Here is a 21,825-nt window from a genome sequence, read left to right on the forward strand (position 1 = left end):
TAGGAGTGGGAGGAGCCAGCAGTTGTAGCCTGCGGCACGCAGACACGCACCTGACTATGTGACACAATGAAGGCTTTGACACGAGGCGGAGAGCCTCCGCTTTCATCCAATGAGCGGTGGCAGGGACAAGTGTACCATTGTAATGCCAACAAGAATATAAAAAAGGAACAGACAGAGGACTTTGTTTTACCAACGTCAAATAGTCTGCTCCATCAAATATATGACTCAGTGCTGGGGACTTTCCTTGCCCTGCGTGGCTGGCCAGTACATTCACTCACACACACACACACACACACGTGAAAGCACAAGCCCACGGACTTTCCATTTCACTTCAGTGCCATTATATCTTAAGACAAAAAAGCAACACTAATCTGACTATACACTTGGCAAAGTCTCTATAAAAGCGTAACAATATACCCAATAAAGAAACAACAGTAATTCACCTGTGATCCCTGTAAAAAATAAATAAATGTAAATACAAAAATCATAGGTATGGCTGTACAGTGTATTTTACTGTTGTCTGTGATTCAACCAAACAAAGAAGAACAATCATGAATGTCAAGTCAATAAATGACAATAAAAAACAGTTGGTAACTCAGACCACAAACAACAAAAGGTTTCCTTGTCCATAGTTGCAAAAGCTAACAAACTCTCATCGCTACAGAAACTGCCTTCCTAGTAATGCTCCAAATTCCCCTTTGACTTCACACAAGTCAAATCATTACCACTGCCGCCCTGATTTGTTGTAGTCTTGACATCACTGTGGTCTTGTGGTGTTGAAATGTTTGTCATTCCACCCATTTCCCTCCCATATGTTCAAAAAAAATATCACTTCCTGGGCATGTTTGCACACTGGTGCGGGTATTAAACAGCCTTGGGCAATACTATATACAGCAATACATAGGGTTTTATTTTCCCCCATTCTGTTGATGTATGTAGAGTGAGTGGTGTCATGTTCGTATCCTTAGATGTCCTTTAGTTGTGCTTTACCACTGTGATATTTGAATGTACATGATAATGAATGTAGCCCCCCTCAGAAGAAGTACTCCTTGGCGTGTGGGTATACTCTGCATTATACCTGGGCACCATGGAGTCTCCGCCTCTCAGAGTGGTGGGGTCCAGCTCAAAGATGGAGGAGATGTCCATGCCGTCGGGAACTGGCACCAAAGTGTACATGATCTTCTCCTGCGGAGCTCGCAGACGGCCTCGTAAAGCTTCATTATCCACATCCAGCTAGAGCGAGAATACACGCAGTGCGAGAGGAAAGAGTGTGAGAGAGATAGAAAAGCACTGAATACAAAGAGTGATGTTTACACGTATATTATATTATATTTTATATATATATATATATATATATATATATATATATATATATATATATATATATATATATATATATAGCCACGCTATCAATCCTGAATCACTATGAGGACAAGGAGGGTGCATGTTTTCACTTTGAGCCACAAGACGCCACTGAAGCTGATTTCACACTTTTGACTGAAGTAGAGCAAACCAGTGAGCTGCACTTCAGTCGTCACTGAAGACTGTTGGGCCTTGTTGGCACTGTCTTCGAGAGATACAGGCGGACAGACCAGAGTGGTTTGTACAACACTGCCGCCTGATGGTGATTTTCATGGAGACATACATCAGCTGAGGGATGACACCTCGGTGACACCCAGTGGTGATCTACTGCCACTAAACGAAAGGCACACGCAACCGAGATGAAAAGAGGCCTTCTGATGACTGAGGGTGGCGCGAGAGAAGCTGGACGGCAAGAGACAGCGTGTGCAGACATGACAATGAGTTGCTTTTTTGGGCAGCAGCCAAGTCAAGATTTTTGTGACAGTACCTGGAAATTAAAGGGTGTAAAGTCCACCATCTGGAGCAGAGAGCAAAGATCCAGCACAGAATTGAACGGGTTAGATCAATAGAAGCGGGGGCAACCAGCGTGACGTTGCTAAGCACTCAGGAGGAGAAGGGAACAAGTCTTACCGAGGACCGCAGCTCAGCGCTCTCCTCCTCAAAGTCTGCATTCACCTGGGAAACACACCATGTTAGAAACAAAGAGTATGAAAGGCAATGAGTGATAGATAAATAGATATGTGTATACTTTATTCATCCCCAAGGGGAAATTAGTTTGTCACAGTAGCAAGCAACATAGAAGACACAAAACATATAAAACGGTTAAGAAGTTGACACACACCTCACCCATCTCAGCAGCCAAATAACACCCTGTGGCCAAGTGTTTAAACCTGAACAGGCTGTTCCAGTAGCCTGCACCTCCCCTACATGGGTCATGGTGGACCACCTGGCAACGGCAAAAGACATCGAAAAGAAGGCATTAATAAGCGTGCAAAATTCCCTCAATGCTGCAATATTAGTGGCATCTTGTTTCTACAAACACAAACAACTGTTTTGTCACGTAATGTAACTGTGCTTTTCAAAAATATGTGCATTTAAGATATCTAGTTAATAAAAGGACAATGACAGACACCAATGAAGTAGATTTTTATCCCGGAGAACGCATTGCGCTAACCTCGACTTCCCACAGTGCTTTGCTGCTGGTGGCAGAAGTGGCCGACTGCCGTCCGGTTGTGCGAAGAAAAACATACTGCTTCTTCCTGTGGTCGTCACAAGTGAGGAACTTCTCTTGCTCTGCATGGAACAACCGGACGACATCTCCCTGCCATTACACGCACAGTGTGTAAAGGATTAAAAAGTTTACATATTTCCCCACGTATGCCAATGTTTTATTGTTGTTGTTTTTTATTTATCTTATACACTGTGTTCAATGCTTTTTACAATGTTTAATGTGTTCTAAAATGTTGGCTATGAAGATGCATTTCATAAAATGTACTTTTATAATTTTGATTAATGTAATTTAATGTCACACAAAAACCTGAGGTACCTACCCCTTTGAGTATTGTTTCCTTGTTGTCACTCCATTTCATGAACAGAACAACTTTCCAACTCGTGTTGCAATTAACGGAATTAACCTGAGAGGCAGAGGAGAGGAGCGTGTGAATGTCTTATTATACACATAATAATGGCTTTTAAACCTGAGCTTCCATTTCCACTTTAATGAAGCAATTGTGTCTTATTGACCTCATTGCATCCGGGGTTGTCAACTAGCTGGTGGCTGCTGGCGTGCAGAGGCTGGCCCGCATTCACAGGGTTAAGAACCACTTTATCTCCAATCACCACCTGCAGGAACAGAACAAATAAATACACAGAACACACTGCATTTACAGTTTATATGCACTGCAGATACGTTACTGTTACTCAGAAACCAGACGCAATACTACTGTAACTCCCTCCTGGCAGGTCTAGCTGCTAGTGCCATCCAACCTCTGCAGCTCAACCAGAATGCAGAAGCTCGACTGGTCTTTGACCTAAATTCACCCACACTGCTCCCTTCACTGGTTACCAGTGGCTGCAGCATCCATTTCAAAACATTGGTACTTGCGTACCGTGCTGCGAACAGATCGGGTCCAGTCTACATCTAGAACATGGTAAAAACCTCACACCCCAGCCCGTTCGCTCCACTCGGCTTCTGCCAATCGGCTTGTAGCTCCGTCACCGCGAGCTAAACACTCAAAGTCACGACCGTTTGCTGTCCTGGCTCCTCAATGGTGGAATGAGCTCCCCATTGACATCAGGACAGCAGAAAGTCTCTACATCTTCCGCCGCAAACTAAAAACACATCTTTTCCGACTATACCTTGAATGTAGAAAGTAGCACTTTAGTGGCACTTAAATAGCACTTACTGATAGCACTTTGTAGTTTGACTTTCTTGATTCTTGTTGTTCTGAATTTTGTACTCATGGTTGAATGCACTTATTATAAGTCGCTTTGGATAAAAGCATCAGCCAATTGAAATGTTATGTAATGTAATGTGCAGTATGGACTAGAAAGTAGTTTTAAGGACATTCAATTAATGTCCTTAAATGCAGACTCGATCTCTAAAAGTGCAAAAGAACAAGATTAAACTGAACAAGATTAAACTGCTGCTCTGAGGCCACAGTGTGCGACTGAGCACTCCATTTATTTTTCCAAACCAAAAGTATGTCACGTCCCAAGAGATCAGCCATCATTCCTCAATTCCTTTTCTTCACAAGGTGAACACCAATGAGAGGTCATGCACGCCTCCGGATAAGCAGTAGGGGGAGTCGTGGATCATATAGTGAAACGACCAGGGTCAAGGTGAGAATCACTGAGGCGCAGACCCAACCACAACAAGCATCGAGAAAAAATAAGTTTTGTTCTGAATTTAATCATCAATTCAATTAAATGATATACATTTTGTATATCAAAATAAATTACAAAATAGCCTTTAGAGGGGATCAGTAACTTACTTTTATTTGAGCGTGCTCGCGTCATGATAAACTCTATAAAAGAGATCCACAGAGCTGGCAATCAACTGAGGGTTTCATTCAAACACTTGTTTCAGTCCAGTGACCTTATCAATCAATGTGCATGTGAGGCGATTGCCACCGTTGGCAAGAGAAAGTGCACATTTGGATCTTAAACGGAAACCTTTGTGTTCTCATTAAATCATTACAGAGTACGTTTGCATCTCTCTCCATTGACCTTGACCAAGCCACAGGCCTCAAAACTGGAACTGGTCCCCGGCCTCTGGACATTGGACTGCCCTTGTAATTAAAAAGTTTAAGATGGGTGAAATGCAGATGACACATTTCCTCGAGGGGATTAATAAAGTGGGACTTAATTGGCAAATTAGCCATCCTAACTCTTTCAATTTCCATCAGCCACTAGCAGAAATTGAAGTGTGATCAGCAAACATTACGTCAAGGTGATTTGTGCTACGTCCTGACCTGGTGCTCATATTGGGCTAGTTGTCCTCCATCTTGAATTCATTCTGTCTCCTAAAAACGAGCTTCATGTGCGCTCACGCGACTTCCGTTTTTCAAACGCAATGAAAAGCCTTAAAATGCATCCTTAATTTCCCCTACTGATCACAATCAACTGGCATTCCCGCACCCCGCTCTACCCACACTGTCGCCCAGGGATCGCAGCTTGTAGAAGGGCTGGATGTAGAACCAGGATCCCTCGTTTCCCGCCGAGTCCAGAGTCACTCTCATGGCGTTCTTCTCCAACAGTGCGGGTAGCCGCTTGTTCACCGTCAGGTATTTATTGCTTTTCAAGTGCAGCAACTGTTGGCGAAACAAAAAAAACAGAATTAAGATGCATCGCTACCATCGAAAAAACACAATGCAGACAGTGGATGCCATTAAGGGTTCGAGCAGAGATAGAAAGATGTCAGTCTGGTACAACTGGTGCCAAGGGAACGCTGAAAATATGCATCCGTCATATAAGCGCTGTAGTTTTTGGGGCCCACAGCAGATTTAGCTAAAAGCCCAACTCAATCCTACAGCGTGACGTATTGTGTTAGAACTGGTGAGTTTGCACCCGACGAGGTGTCGACCCAAAATGCCAACTGCGCCTCTCGGTGTCAGCTAGTGCTAATAAAAAATACCAGGAACCAATTAGTGGTCATTATTACTAGAACTAGGACATCCTACACTGTACAGAATGTCCTGTCTCCCTCACCTGTGTCACTGAGCATGACATTGTATTATTGGTTTCAGATGAGCTCATACCTGTGCACAAGCCACTCCTGTGCATAGAGCGAAGCACGATAAGATGATACAACAGACAAAACTGAAGCACGCCTTTGTGTTGCAGCAATTATTGAAAACTCGTCCTTGATTACAACAGACTTGTAGTGAGTATCACCAAGTACACGGTGTCGTATATAGTGAGGAATGTTGCTGCAGATCTGTTTAACCAAAGCGCCTTATCTCATAGGTTCCTGAACACACCTGAATGACATTTCCATACTGGATGATGGATCCCAGCAGCTTGCGGTTTTCAGAATCATTCTGCTTCTTCTCCAGGTCAGCGGCATGCTGAAACGCAGAGCAGGAAAACACTACCGTTTATGGTGGGGGAAAGGTGATGTTGCATTGACATTTCACTTACATACAAGGCTTTAGCTGTGTGTCACGAATACACTAATCCATTGTTTTCACCATGACAAAAGCGGCACTGAGGTGAGGAGGACACTTACATGAAGTTTAGTGAGGAGGAGTGTGTCAGTGGTGCTGTTGCCGCCAGGTTTTGCCGCTTTCCAGAACTGTTTCTGTGCGGAGTATCTGTTCATTGGGCACAGTTTGAAAAGGCAGTCTAGGCGGGAAGAAAAGACAGGAAGAGAGAAGTCAAGAGCCACACGTCATCATTTAGAAGAGTTCTTCTTGACAAAATACTAGGCTGCCTGACCTCATCATCGAAATAAAAAAAAGACAATATTTTGGAGAATTGGTCCTCTGGTAATATTATTAATATATAAACGGGAAAATACAGTACTTTAGCGCTCCACATTAACACTTTGGCATGAACTATGTCCATCTATATTAGCAGGCTACACTGTAAATGTAACTCATGTGTGATTCAGTTTGCAATAGAAAGCAGTACATCCTGCACAAATTCTAACAACAACATTATATAAGTTGGACCCCATTTACTCCTGGACTTGCTTTAGAATAATACAAAATAATTGACCCATGACTACCTGAACAAATAGTACTGAGTCACATTCTCCCGGGGTTCTACAATATTTACTTCATACAATATCTGTATTAGGGATAGGAATTAGAAAAATGTTGTCCCTCTTCCTCACACACGAAATATCAAAAAAGAGTTGGAATGCCATGCAGCTTCTGGCCACTGAGGCCAATGAGGGGCTAGTCAAGCTGCAACGGAATTCCCTTTGAACCATCTAGCTAATGTTTGCATGGGTTAAATCAGTGGTTCGCAAACTTTGTGTCACGCCCCATGCTGAATTTTTATTGAAATAACTTTAATAGTAGATAGACTAAAGTAATAGAATTTGAATAAACCAGATTGCTCCATCGGACTAAAACAATGTGCAATCACTTCATTAGAACAATAAAAATAATGTTCTGTGTAAAAAATAACTAATATTTGGAGAAAAAAATAGCTTATTGTAGCTGCAATTTACCTGTTTTCCACTTAATATCTTTTCAAGATAATAACAATAATGTGCAACCTGTGAAAAACTAAACAATTAGTGCATGATATGTGTGAGCCATCATGTTGTATCAGTATTAGTGGCTGCAATGAGCCTGCTTTCCTCTACAAATCTTTTTAAAACGGTGTTGTAGATTTGATACGGCCGCTATAAATGAATGTTCAATGTTGAGCTTAGATCTGTATTCTGTTTTGAGAGACGCAACAGCAGAAAACCGACCTCAGGGAGCTTTTGGCAAAACGGCAAGAATCAGCGAATCGCGCATGTGTAACCTGTTAACGGCGTAACGTAAACATTTCCACGAAAGTACAGGCATTTCGCCAAGTATTTATTAATGACGTTTTATGTCCGTGTACTTTTGTAATATGTGAAGTTCTCAATAAAGGTCTTGAAATAAAGACATTCTGCATTTCCTCCTCATAGTTTGAGAATCACTGGGTTAAATGATTGATTTTTTATTATTCATGAATATATCAAGATTTTTCCTTCTCAAAGATTTAACGCCAAATTAATGGAGAGACAATAGAACAGTAAAGATGGCGACAGCGTTGATGACGTTCGATGGACCAAAACATTGTGGATTAAGCAGGACAGCTACTGGGTCACACAATTATCACTGTTGATGCTTTCAGACATAAGCCAGTCTTGCTAGTTTACTTGCTGTGCTGCCCAGCAATGATATACCGTTTGAATCAATTTGCCAATTCGTCCTCATTGCTCTGCATCCTTTTGTTCAAACTGGAGGAAGACACTTTAGGGAGCAGACAGAACTACTAAAAATCATGACACCAAATATGAAAACATTGAAACTGTTGAATTAATACATTCTCTTCAAGCACATTCAGTATACTGTAGCTTTGTGTTAACTGGTACGGGAAGGAGGGGGCTCTTTTCAAAATGTCTTGGCCTCCTTTCAAAATGCGGCTAGCATGAGTGCCTCCAGTGGTTAGCCATCATGGAACCACGGGGTGGAGGACAGGCATAGAGGAGGCCAAGGACTGAAGGAGAACATCTGTCTGACTAGGATGAGCAATTGGCGCACAGAAAAAAATAAACCGGGTACGTATATGAATTTCATGGACAGGGAGGTATTTGGCGGTCAACGATGAAAAATGTAGTTCTGTCGTCTGCATTCATTAATTTGATGTTGTAGTAGTCTGCAAATATAGCTTGATTTGGTCTGCCTAAACACACTTTACAAGGAAGTACAATGCATTTTGCCTAGAATCCCAGAATATATTGAGTTGCATTTGCACAAATCCCGTCTATTTCTGACTCGACCTGCACAATCTATTTGTGCTCTTTCTGCACACCTAGTTGGAATTTAAGGGCTTAACATTTTGAAGAGATCATAACTGTATTTGGTGTCATTGTGGATTTAATAACATCATTGATTGGCACAAGAACAACGGCGGGATCTGCAGCCATCATAAATGGGATTTTTTTTGTTTTGATTAATTTTGCCCCTGTAAATACATCAAAGGAAATATGAAATTATTTCCATCTGATGTGATAATAGAAAACCTTTCTGTTGATAAAAGACTGGGATGAGCTGGGAAGTGCCCTGCTTGTTTAGTGTGTTTTTGTGTGTCCTCCTGTGAATAATTAATAGGTTTAACCCTTCAAATTCTGTTTAGCCATTATCGTTTAATAATGAGCGAATGCTGGAGCGGTATAGCGAAGTAATGCAACAATTATGTTTTGTTCAATCGATGGCAAATTGAATTTAATAATTTTGAATCTACATTTTGAGTAGTTCAGACACCTAACAAATTAAGGGTTGCTTCACAAAAATACACAATGTGTAGTGTATGGTGGTATGTATACATGGCTATCGTTTTGTGTTAGTTTGTCCACATTCTTCTTAGCCTCAAGTTTCCATGGATCGTGCTGTCTGGAGCCGGTCCTGCCATGGCGGCCCTGCTGACACCCTTCCTCTCTACCTCCTTCTGCTGACATGGATCGTGGATGTGCCTACTACTCATATGAATAATTTATGTCATATTCATTGAATGTGCTGTAACTCTGTTACGTTGTTCATTTTGGTCACATGACATCTATTGCTTCTGTCCATCCGGGGAGAGGGATCCTCCTCTGTTGCTCTCCGGAAGGGTTCTTCCTTTTTTCCCCATGAAAGGTGTTTCTCTATTTTTGGGGGGAGTTTTTCCTGATCCGATGTGAGGTCCTGGGACAGGGATGTTGTACGTGTACAGACTGTAAAGCCCTGCGAGGCCAAATTTTATTTATGATTTGGGCAAAATAAACTGAATTTAATTGAATTTCTTAAGACACCCGTCTGTGAAGTTTCTGCCACCACCCGACTACAACTCAGCTTTGAAAAACTCAGCAACCATGTCTTTTACAAGAAACAACATCTTTATTACTCTAGAAAGTATGGGATGCCCCTATAGATTGGCCACCGATCATTATCGTCCAGGAGCTACACATGTGGTTGCTCAGAGAGCAGCACACAGACCCGCTTGGCAAAATAACGGAACTAACAGCTAGCGCTAACAGACGATCCATTGAGTGACATCATGATTCCTTCAAGCACCAATCAGCAGGATGAGTATTGGGCAGTGGCGGCCGGCCAATAGAGGGCCACAGGGCCTGGCTCCACCCACCTTGAGCCACCCAAAAAAATAAAACAATATTGTGTCAATATTTGTGTTTTTGAACTTTGGGATATACCCAGTAATATTTGTAAAATAGAATTTCTCTGGCTGTGCAACATATATGCTTTTCCTGCTTGTCCTCTCCGCTCATGCACCTCTCAGCTGCCCCCGTGCACGTCTCTACTGCGCCGTGCCAGGTCCATTTTGCCCAAGAAAGACGGGTCGAATAAGCAGTTAAGTCAATCACTATTTAAAGATATAAATGAGTGACAAACAATGTATCCAATCAGCGCCCTAAAAAACATCCTCGGAGGGGCCATTCTCATTTGGCCCAAAGGTGCGCATCACAGTCTCTCTTTCTTGTCAGGGTTCGTCTCGAGGTGCCTTTATAACAATATGACAGCGGCGAGTGTGAGCACTGCCCTTCAAAGGAGACCAAACGCTGACTCTGTATAATCTCACCTCCAACACCCGTTTGAGAGAAAAACTTTGGCGGAGAAACTACAGGTAAAACACGTGGTCCCAGATCAACCAGACATCACCATAAGACAACAGATTGGCATGAAAGGGAAGCAGCTTCTGTACAGACGGCTAAGCTACACCAGGACCGTTTGGCTAAGCTAGCTGCTGAATGCAGTCGTGCTAACGCCGTATTTCACTTTCCATGCTTGCTTTTTCTAAAATCAACATGGACAGCTATAGGAGTAAGGGACATGAAACACCGGTCGGAAAAATTAAGAAAACAAAACACCAGGACACACATGAATAATGCCGTCAAGCTACTAAGCTAGCATATCAAGCTAACTCAACAACGCTACCCACGGACGCAGGACTTCGGTGAAGAAAGACATTGAGGTGGATAAAAAAAGTGCACATTTTATCCAAAATAATTGATTGTGTGAAGTTTTGTGGGGCTTTTGAGTTGGCCTTGCATGACGAGACTGCATGACGGCCAGCGTTTTTACTTATTGTAAGTCGCTTTGGATAAAAGAGTTAGCTAAATTAAATGTAATGAAATGTAAAGGCACGTCAAAGACAGCACAAAACCAGCTGTTGGAAGGCATGCTGTCGGTTATTATATGATATGCAAGTAACCCAATTTGTGACCTGGCTTTAGAAACTGTTTGTCAATCAATGTTGTTGTTTTTTTTTTTTTTATGTCTTTTACCTGCATTAAGATTAGATGCTTTTATTTTGAAGGTTAAAAAGGAAGTCTAGTATGTCAAAAGCGATGGAAAATATGGTCTCTTTTTATAGTCTTTTTAATACAAATTAGAAACAGTATTAGCACGCTGCGGAAGAGGCACACTGTATGTTTTAAGGAAATTGTACAGTGATGTGTTTATCGTTCATGGTGAAAAACCTGAATGAATACAGCCGTTTGAAGAAGATGTTTTCACAGCAACATAAAATAGACAGCAAGAGAGGAAATTATAACTTGTATTAGACGATATGGCTTATTGACGATAGGCAATCAGTATCGCCGGCAAAAACATGATCGGGGCATTTCTACTGGAAAGTCCACACAATGTGCCGTCCGCTGTTTTCCTTGAAACTAAAGAAAACCAAAGAAAATAGTAATTTTCACTCAGACAGCACTGCAGCAAAGGTCCTAAAATTCAGTGCAAACAGTCTGCAACCCAGACAACATGCATCTCACAGCACAGTTTAAAAATGCAAATGCTCGGCTAACATGGTACCTCTACAATAGCTTTTGATTTCTAGATGAATTGAACACTTGATTTTGAGCACACAGAGACATGCAACAGTCTCCTGCATGTTCAGTCTCACTTGATCTCTCAGAGCTTTGTGTGCAGCTGTGAAAAAAAGGGAAACAAAGCAGTCAACGGGCAATCAACCTGTATTTGAGCGCACACACACGCATGCACAATGTATCAGCCACTCGGATCAGAGATTGGGTGTAATATGCTGTGCTACAGCTCCCTGTGATGCAGACTGTCTAGCTTAAGTGTGCTATTAATAATCAACAAGGATGTTAGGATTTAGTCCAAGTACACTTTGCTTCTGTTTAACACACCAGACATGTCCTTACATTAAATATAAAAACTGTCCTTTAGATGCGGATTTAACTCAGAAATTATCTGTTTCATTGTACATTTCTAAATGCGCCATATTAATAATGTGAAAACGATGTTCTTGAATAAAAGTTTCTATCATAATAAATACAAGCAATAAAAATAGAAACAGTGCAACATGTGGCGCCACGCTTTTATTATTAGTTTCATATCTGACATGTTCTACTTTTGCATGGCCACAAGTTACTCTGCTTTGAATACCTCAGTTAGAAACGGAGTGAAGTGAAGTCGTTGCTTTGCATCCCCGAATAGAAAGGCAGCGTTTTGTTTCAACCCATGCAGAAGTATAATCTATCTACTGTTCATCCGATCTATACAATGTGTTTTGTTTTTGGGAGAACTGGTGCGTAGGCCTCTGCATGCACAGAGCCTGTCCAGCTAGCAGCAGATGACAGCGAGTAATAGTTTGCATTCGTACCTTTAGTGGTGTATGTATATATATATATATATATATATATATATATATACACACACACACACACACACACACACACACACACACACATACATATTCAATAGGTAAAAATCAGCTGTCCTTGAAAACTGCACATAGGTGCATCTCTCCCAAAAAAAAATGTTTTAATTAATTATCTTGGATGTCTTATTAAGGGGTCAATGTGTTCAAATGTATTAAATAAAATTCAGATTTCACAACAATCCCCTCTTGTTGCTCTTGATTTAATCTGTTGGTTTAGTAAAAAAAATAAGTTTATGAAAAGGCTACTTATGGTTGACATGTCATGCATTAAGCAAATTCTGTGAGGTGGATCATGAATTTGACTGAACAAAGAAATGCTTCTCACTTTAGAGAACACTCCCAAGATTGTTGGAAATGATGTTGTTTACCCCCGTATTGGTCGTGTCCTGCATCAGGCTCCAGCACACTGTGCTGCTCAAACACCGACAGTGTTTTCTGGTCTGTGTGAGCGTTCGCCTCAGTTCTAAGAAAAAGCCATGTGTAAAAATCCCGCTACCGATGAACAGCCGCGCGCTGCACCTGCTGTGAACCCACAACCGCCGCACACTCACTGGAGCCGCAAAGATCATACGAGTGAGACACGCACTGACATATACTGTCACAACAGACCAATCAACACAACAGCTGCTCTGATAAATAACCAATTCCAGACGGTACGTGGAGTGACCAAGAAGGTGCTGGGATCTAATAAAAACACACACAAATAAAAAAAGAATATATATATATATATATATATATATATATATATATATAAAAATCAACAATTGCGACTTCATTCAGGACTCTTCTTTTACAGCCTCACAAAACGGTTGAAACATTTCCACAAAAGGTTGCATTTTATTCCACCAGTCTTGCCATAGTCCTCCTTCACCTGTTAAGGCAGTGTCTGTTTATACATGGGACACTTATCATCAATCACCACATGTCTGTCTTGAAAGCTGTATTAATGATAGCCGCTGATAAAGTTCTTGGCTGATGTTTATCTTTGACTGCCGGTTCTCAACCTGAAGGGGTTGCAATATGGGACAGAAGAAGAAGGACAAGGTTCTGCCTCATAAGTAGTAGTAGCTTTTCTTCAGATATATTAGAGATTTACCTCTTTCGGCCTCTGACACTCTTCACATGAAACCACCCAGGAACTCATTGGATAACTGGTCACGGCTCGAGACTTTATGCAACTTGTTACAAGGGGTCCTTGAGTGGGCCCTGTGTAGAACTAGTACCTTCAAAGTTGTAAAATACACCGTACAATTTAATACTTACTGAACCAATTTCCAGCCTCGTCGGGCGTGGATTGCCATGCAGTGTAGGGGCGAGCGAGGACCAATCATGACCAATCAGTTTCACATTTCTGAGATTTTGCCGGTCACATTTACACGGGTGTGCTGCCGCCCCATGATGCTTTTACGTCTGCACACAGCGGCCCAGGCAGTAACGTCTCAGCCACACACACACCACATGTATCGGTGAGTGAGGGTAGCGATGCGCATCCCTCCCCAGCTCCACCCCCTCATCCAAATGTTGACCTTTTTTCATGACCAGCTATCACACCAGTGGGTCACCAAGCCCCAAGAAGACATTATTCTAATCAGTCCATATGAAATGCAATACATGCTCGTCGTGGAGTTCGAAGGTTTAAAAAGGGGGTAAGTAAGAAAAGAAAAATCAACAAAACTGCACCTGGTTTTCAAAAAAGATGTCTTATTTTATTGCTAGCTAATCTGTGTAAATGTTCACGCCATCAGGCTCGAGCCTGTTATTAGACGTTAAGATGTAATGTAAGTAGGGCTGCAACAAACGATTATTTTAATAATCGATTAATTTTTTTATTTTTTTTCTGATAAAAAAATGTTTTTATCAAAAAAGCGTTAAAAAAAAACAAAAAAAAACCTGCAGCCAGATCCGCCGGTGTGCCGGTTCAATGTTAACGAGTGACAGCGTGAACTGAACCAGACCGGGGGGTGACGGCATGTTTCATCACGTTACGTTTTTTTACAAGCAAGACTGAACTGCAACGGAACATAACGTAACTTTAACGACAATACACAACCCAAACACGCTAGCTAACGCGATAGCAAGCTGACTAGCTTCCATTAAAAACAAGTTTGAGGAACATGAAGACGCTGATTGGCCAAGACTCGACTTGTCAAAGATCTTCTATTTTTGAGAACATCACAACCTCAGCTTTTCTCGTGTCTCACTCCAATCTCAGAAACGCTGGCCGGCCAGTTGCTCTGCTGCGCTCTTTTTTTTCTTCTCCGCGACTTATTGCCCGGCGTAATAATCGCGTGACACAACGAATCGATAATGAAATTCGTTGCCAACACTTTTGATAATCGATTTTTATCGATTCGTTGTTGCAGCCCTAAATGTAAGGTTGCCGTCGTGGGTCTGATACTTAACTCTGAAACTAATGGCATTCTGCCGGAAACTACAAACAAAAGCACTACATGGGGAAGATACAAGGCTTTTACCAAACAGAATCGCTCTGGACAAGACCAATTAAATCTTTTGATATCTTTAAATCGGTTCATTTGTTATTACAGACTTATACTGACGTATCCATTTAAATAGAAGTTATATATACACAATATTTTTAGCAATTTCTCAAGAAGGGGCTACGTACAGTTTTGAAATACACCCCACTGATATAAACCAACTATGTAAAAGGACCTCTCTTCTAAATCACTCTCTTTTTTGGCCTTCTAAAGTCAAATAGCCACAAGCTTTTAGTATTATCTGCATTTGCAGTCATGAATTGCTGAATAAAACAGAATTCTGATTCAGAGATTCACTTCAGGTTGTGACCAAAATGAGCCCACTGACTTAATCAGGCATTATGGGCAACACTCAAGAAAGCATAAATTATGATATATTTAATAAACTACTGCAGGGCATATCATGGATACAAAAGATCGATTGAATTCAATCAATTTGGACGACGCACTGTTCCAAGTAAGTCATTTCCCTCTTCACTAATTAACCAAAGAAGTCCTTCGGACACTTGCCAAAACTTTAAATATATTTGCTTTAAAGTGGCAGCCAATTTAAAACACTTGCTGGTGACTCCATCAGCTACAACTGTCGTCACCTGATAATCCGGCGCTGTAGTGATTGATGAGAGGGACAGGATTGTATGTGTGCCAAATGTTTTCTTTGGCCCCTTCTTTCCAAGTGGTCTACAGTCAAACCATTTTTCAAAACGTGCTTACTAAAAGATAATTTGCATATATAACCATAACCATCTCCACGTGGTTTCAGGAACACAAAAGTGACTTTATTTCCAAACGCAGTCAAGCACCTTCTGGTGGAAGGAGAGGGTCACAGCATGAATGTGTGAACTAAAAGGGGATCTGAGCCAGCACAGCTGCCAACTATATTATCACTTTATAATAATACAGCCCTAACAGCACCAGAAACCAAGAGAAGGAGATAATTATGAATTAATATATACTCATATAATATGTCCCAAAACACCTAACAGAGAATCATCCAAACAAATACTAGATTATATCAAAAAGTAACGCAGGTGGTAGTCATCTACAACAAATTGAAGTAAACAAAACAAAAACACATCTGAAAACACTGCACACAGACACGGACCCTGTATATACCTATATATAGCTTTGACTTATACAATACGCCACTGAGATTTCAAATATGTATTTCAAAAGTGTCTTTGTTGCAATAGTTAGAACGGTTGGGAATCACACAGCAGACACTTAATTAATGGAGACCTTTTGAAATTTAGGGAATTTAAAATGAGTGAAGACATCAAAACAAAAGCTTTTACCCAAACTGCTGAAAAGTAACTACTTCAGTGACAAAACTTTTCTTTTTTTAAACATAATACACTTAAGCTGTCGGAATAATACAAATATTATTTTTATGAATATTATTAAGTGAGAAACAAGTGGTTTTGAGAGGCCTTACCTCTGAATTTCTTGGGCGGGTTGTTGAGGTCACCTGTGTCTGGTTGTACCACGCAGCGGTCATCCACCAGCCTGGGAACACAGCCACCATTGAGATGAGTCAATCACATGCCGTTTTAATACGTAACACTTTAACATTATAAACGGTTTTTAGGAAGACAATGAAAGTAAGGGATTGAGTTTATATCATGTTAATCTCAAGTAATTTTGTTCACAACAATGTATCAAATTAAAACATTGACATACACCATTACGATACCCATAAATCATACCACATGGTCACACAGACTATTGACATGTCATAGCAGAAACATCACAGGTGTATGTCACACTAATGGCTGCATTCCATGGAATTGGGTCAGTTCCAGGGTCCTGGTGTTGGCCCTTGCTTACTGGGACATCTAAATGGAACAGAGCCATTACTAACAGTTTAATCAACACTTGCGCTTTTCCTGCCAAGCAAAGTCAAAATATCAGCTGTGAAAAAGTCCAACTGGGCATAACACCTGCTTGATTTGATGAGGAATGTCAGCTCAATCGTAGCACATGAATAGCAGGATTAAGAACAATGGACATCAGATTGGAGACACAGGGAAGCCTGCATGCAACCGTTTGTGCAGTAAATTAAAGTTTTCCTTCTCATTGTGAAAGAGGAGAGCTGTAGACCTTTTCCAGGATCCTGAAAATGAACTGGAAAAGACATCCAACACTAGCATGGTGATTTAGGGCTATTTCTGTCATTGTAATTTGCTAATTTAATAGTCTGCCCTTAAAGAAGTTAGCGAGACCTGCCAATGAGCTGCTGCAGCACAGAATCAAGAAGACGGTTTGATGAGAAAGGCAGTTTAGACCGTCTTAGTTCAGTGTAAAGAGGAACTTGAATTTAAAAAAGGTGCACAGCTGTATAAGAATATCTCATTCATTGGCATTTTGTGGCGTTTATTTCGTTTAACACACAAAGTGGACTTGTGTGATAAACGATGCGCAATGCATCCTGCAAAAATAAGGCTATCTGGCGCTTAAAGTGACAGAGCGGGCTTAACAGGTTACCTCTGCCCAGGAATTAATATTTGAAAGATTATGAAAGGAAGTATGCATGATGGGAGACGATGTAAATCGAGGACTGAGAGGATGAGGATAAATATTTCTGGACTGGCACTTTACCCGTTAGGGGTGTAAGAAAATATTTATTATAAACACTTGAATATTAATAGCAAGGCCTAATATGTTGTCTTGCTATTATTATTATTATCGCAATTGATTGAACCGTGACTCCTCTATCATGGTACGTGTCATATTGCCAATACACGGCACTAGTACCTGTACCCAAGGCAGGGCTCAGGGCTTCTCTCTCAAAGCATGCAACAGCGCTACCTCATCATAATCTAGCGCCAATGTTGCACCTTGTTACTCCAATTAATATACAAATTGTGTTTTGTTTTTAATAATAGTTCCATCATACTCAAGAATTCTGGGCAACCCCATGGGAATATTAGCGGATAGTAGAGCAGCACATGTAATGCAATTCAGTGGGAGGCTCTAGTCAGTCACATCTTTTTATAGCTCATGCGGTACACTCTGCACTGCAGGAGCAATGATGATGAAGGAAGAAAAGCACATGGTGTGAGAGAGAGCTTCTCTACAGGAGCGAGGAGCCTTGATTACACCGGTTGGTCAATGTCCAAAAAGAACAGGAGTTTAAAGGCTCATCCGTCTCCACGGTCAAGAAGAAACCTCCTCTTGCATTCTGGGATACTGCATCGCGGCCGAATCCCCTCTCCCCAGCATCAAGGGGACGTTCCATCCTCTCTGAGCCAGCGGTGGGCCGTGTCTCTCAGGGGTCACATTCAGCGTGCCGGCAGCTAAAGAAACACCTAATACAAGCCAAGCTATTTATAGCCGCGTCCTCTAAGCTCTTCTCTTTAACGGAGAGTGCTTACAGCAGCGGTGTGCAGGGTTGTGGTGCGGGGGGGAATGATTACTAGGCATAACAACGCTGGATGGGAAATTGTGACAAACGAGGGCCGTCATGGTGGCAGTCTTCAATGCCGGGAACACATTTGTTGCCATGGCAGATGACGCAGAACACCGGACTGTGAGAGAGCGTGGTTTTCTGAGTGCTGGGCGAGGAGGAGGGCTCTGCACGGCGTTAGTGGCAAGTAGAGGAGGGACATGGCAAGAGCAGGGAGATTGTAGCACTTTAAAAGAAAGAATGAAAAAGGTGAAGAACACCACAAAGGCTGTGTTCATTCTCACCGCGGGAGAACCAAACACTAACAGCCTGTGGCGGGAAAACAGCAAGAAAAAAGAGAGGAAAGAGACGGGACATGTCAGATATGCTGTCAGATAATATAGACAGACATGGGCAATCACATCATTGATTCCTCAACCTTTCTATTGTCTTCTTTTACCCTTCTGTTTATACTGCAACTGTCCATAGCATGTCAAGATTTGCTCAAATCGCTCAAGATGACATGCACTCTTAACTAATTGGCTACAATTAGGGAGGAGGAAAGAAATCAAGCACCTTAGTAAATGATGCTCAGCGTGCAGCAGGAAGAGAGTAGACAGGGTATTGAGGCCAGACTACCAACTGAGCACAGAACATCGAGGAAGTAAAGAAGAAGAAAAAAAGAGCAATGACTTGAGCAAGATCCACCACTTCTTTCACAACATTGTTCTTAAGGTATCCACATTTGTCAGAAGATGTTATATAGGGAGACTCTGTATTCTGCTCATAGATACATAATAATAAAGCATTTTATTTGTAATGCTCTTTTCAGAATCTCAGAGTGCCAAAGCGATAAAGACATAACCATCAGCTCATTAGGAAATCTTCCCATTTATTAGCGAACCGCAATGGCACGAGGTACATATATGTGGGATTTATTCACTGTTCAGATGTAAAAGCCTCCAATTCTTCTTCTATAGCATACTCTGCGCAGCGGTTAAGTTATGTTTTCTACTTCTGTGTCATGCCAGACATCTGACCCCCATCCCCCATGGGATTACAAGACAAGACACTGCTATTTTACAAGACTTGTGTACGGTATGGAGCAGTCATCTGCGTTAAATAAGAGCTTCTTACTAACAGAATACACAAGACAGGGCCAAGAATGTTTTTGATTTAATTATTGGGAGAATTACAGCACAGCTTTTATTGCTTCGTATTATCCAAAATCAAAAATTTGCCTCAGAAGGCTTTGTAATCTGTACAGCACCCTCACATCAGAACAAGAAAAACTCCCCCACTCCAAAAAAAGAAAAAACTTGAACAGGGAGAAGAAGAAAAAAGGAAGAGCAACAGGATGGACAGACGTGCAATAGACATCATGTGAAAAGAATGACCAACCTAACAGAGTTAACACATTCAGTGCATTTGATATAAATGATTCAAATGTGTCATTATTTTTTTACTTTGGTCAAGATAAGCTTGAGTCTAAAGGGGGCTCCGTCCAGACATTGTGAGGAGGTGGCTCTGTGCTTAAAGATAGAAAGGCAATCCTTCATTTCCCTCTCTACTTTAACTATTAATATAACTTTGTCCCTTTCTTTCTTTGTTGCCACGGAAATCATCTAATTTATTATTTACCGTAAAATGTCGAGGAACAAATGGGTAACGCTTATGTTGACAATAACGGCCACTAACCAAACAGGGGCAATAAATCCATCCATTATATCCCCCATCAACTCAATAACGGCAATCATATGGATCATTGCGTGACTAACTGTGTATTTTGCAGCCCATTACGTTTTATAGATGTGTATTCTGCACAGGGGGCAATATAACCCAGCTCTCCTGCAACCCTGTGGCAGAGAGGTGGAGAAAACATTAAAAAAAAAAAAAAAAAACAGGCAGACTTACCCTAAAGTGCTGATAAATCCATTGGTGGAGCCCTCCGCATACAGGGAACAAACGTCCCCGATGTGGAGGAAACTGGACATCTTGTCCGACATGGCTCCTCAGGGTCGACTCCACCTGCAAAAGATTGACACCGAAAGGGCCTTTAGAGCAGTGGCCCGCATACAGCAGAGCTCAATCAAATCTCACTCGTCAATTAGGCGATTAGCAGAAAAGTGAATTCTGGTAACCCATCACTCCACAAGCCCTAATGCATCCTGCAGCTCCATGCTCCTGCACACGTAGGGTGCCTGTCTATCGCTGATTAGGTTGAGCAGAACTTGTAAACAGCAAACGGTTGTGATTGTCTCGGGGATCCATCAGTACTTTAAAGACACACACTTTGCTTCTGCTAGAGTTTGTGATCGGTTTGAGTCCAACGTTTTTTTGCGCCCGTCCTCAGAGCACCTGAGGACTACTGTTAGACTACTGTTAGATCAGGAGTGACAATTTGCAAGTAGAGAAGTGACATTCAAATCATAGTTCCTCTATGCATGTGGCCTGTGTATTCGTTAGTATGGGTTCGGTGCCTACATTTAGAAGACAGATACCATGACAAAGTGGTAAGAGTTGATAAACTGCTCAACCGTCAAGGCTTATTAAATTTGGACATGTGTGTGCGTGTGAAAAACAACACAGACTTATTTAGGACTGAAACAATGAAGAGAAAATACAAAATATCCTGCCAAGAACACTAAGCTAAAATGTGCACTGTGCTATTGTTAGCTGTGTCACACCAACAGCCTGCATGCACATCTTAAATGTAGGTCACCTTTTCTTCAGTCCAGCTTGAGAGAACACAAACCTGTGCAAGAGAATGCACTGACCGAAGTTAGGGGGGGGGGGGCGTGTTTTCTTTAGTTTTCTTTAGTTTTTAGCTTAAAACTTGGCATAAACGTACAGTGTGCAACATTGGAACGACAAAATAAAAAACAAATGTCTTGAAAAGGAGGAAAACACACAATATGACACACTTTATCACACTGCATGTACGTTATTTTTCACAAAATATCGATTGGTCCGCGTGAAGTTGAAGGTCATATTTGCCCAGGTTGAGATGTCCCCACGCCACGACACCAAGTTTGCGTTTTGTTCAATTTAGAGCCCATTGCCACATGTGAAGTGATGTGACCCGTGACACACTTGGGGACACGCACGCGCACACAAACACACTCTTCAGCTAGCTAAACTAAATGTCAAGACGCCTTCACTTTTCAACGAACGAGCTGCAGAAAAACAACAGCAACAAATGAGCGCGTGGGCTACTTCCTTTCCAGGGATGCTTACAGCGCAGTTGAGACAATGAACAACGCTCGAGCCGCAAAACTACAGACGGATGAGGACTTTTACCTGGCAGAAATGAAAGGAGGCGTCAGCGACAGAGAGGGAGAGAGGGAGAGAGAGAAGCGCGTGAACGAAGTGGGTCAGCTCAGGATAATTTCCACAGCGCTATCCTCGGTTAAGTCCATGGTGGTGAAACTCCAGGTAAGAGCAGGCTGAGCGGCGTTATCTCTGACAGCTGAATGCCTTCTCCGCAACAATCCGCTTCTTACCTCCTCCACATGTCACAGCGGAAACGCCCCTTTTCGGTACTATTTATATTGCAGCGCAGCCTTCTGGGTAATGTCGTTCTTAAAGAAAAGGCTTTCACATGCAGCGCTCACAACTGGTATCTGATGCTCCAACTTCATAGGACGAGCTTGCTTAAAACTCAGTCAAGATAAAAAATCT

The 21,825-nt window shown here is 41.7% G+C and overlaps 1 protein-coding gene across 1 annotated transcript in view; it reads right to left on the reverse strand.

Moving 5' to 3' along the window:
• Positions 1 to 20,150, reverse strand: part of itpr1b (inositol 1,4,5-trisphosphate receptor, type 1b) — a gene marked incomplete at its 5' end in the record, with an annotated part of 82,005 nt that extends 61,855 nt beyond the window's left edge. The window contains 13 exon segments of the mRNA XM_079218778.1: positions 1,079 to 1,233; positions 1,850 to 1,879; positions 1,993 to 2,037; positions 2,145 to 2,201; positions 2,204 to 2,308; positions 2,537 to 2,683; positions 2,913 to 2,996; positions 3,106 to 3,204; positions 5,016 to 5,174; positions 5,844 to 5,930; positions 6,092 to 6,207; positions 16,195 to 16,265; positions 20,059 to 20,150. Coding sequence (XP_079074904.1) covers positions 1,079 to 1,233; positions 1,850 to 1,879; positions 1,993 to 2,037; positions 2,145 to 2,201; positions 2,204 to 2,308; positions 2,537 to 2,683; positions 2,913 to 2,996; positions 3,106 to 3,204; positions 5,016 to 5,174; positions 5,844 to 5,930; positions 6,092 to 6,207; positions 16,195 to 16,265; positions 20,059 to 20,150 — 1,247 coding nt within the window.
• Between the last annotated feature and the right edge of the window lie 1,675 nt (positions 20,151 to 21,825).

Source organism: Taurulus bubalis, assembly GCF_910589615.1.
Source record: "Taurulus bubalis genome assembly, chromosome: 5".
NCBI classification, from domain to species: Eukaryota; Metazoa; Chordata; class Actinopteri; order Perciformes; family Cottidae; genus Taurulus; species Taurulus bubalis.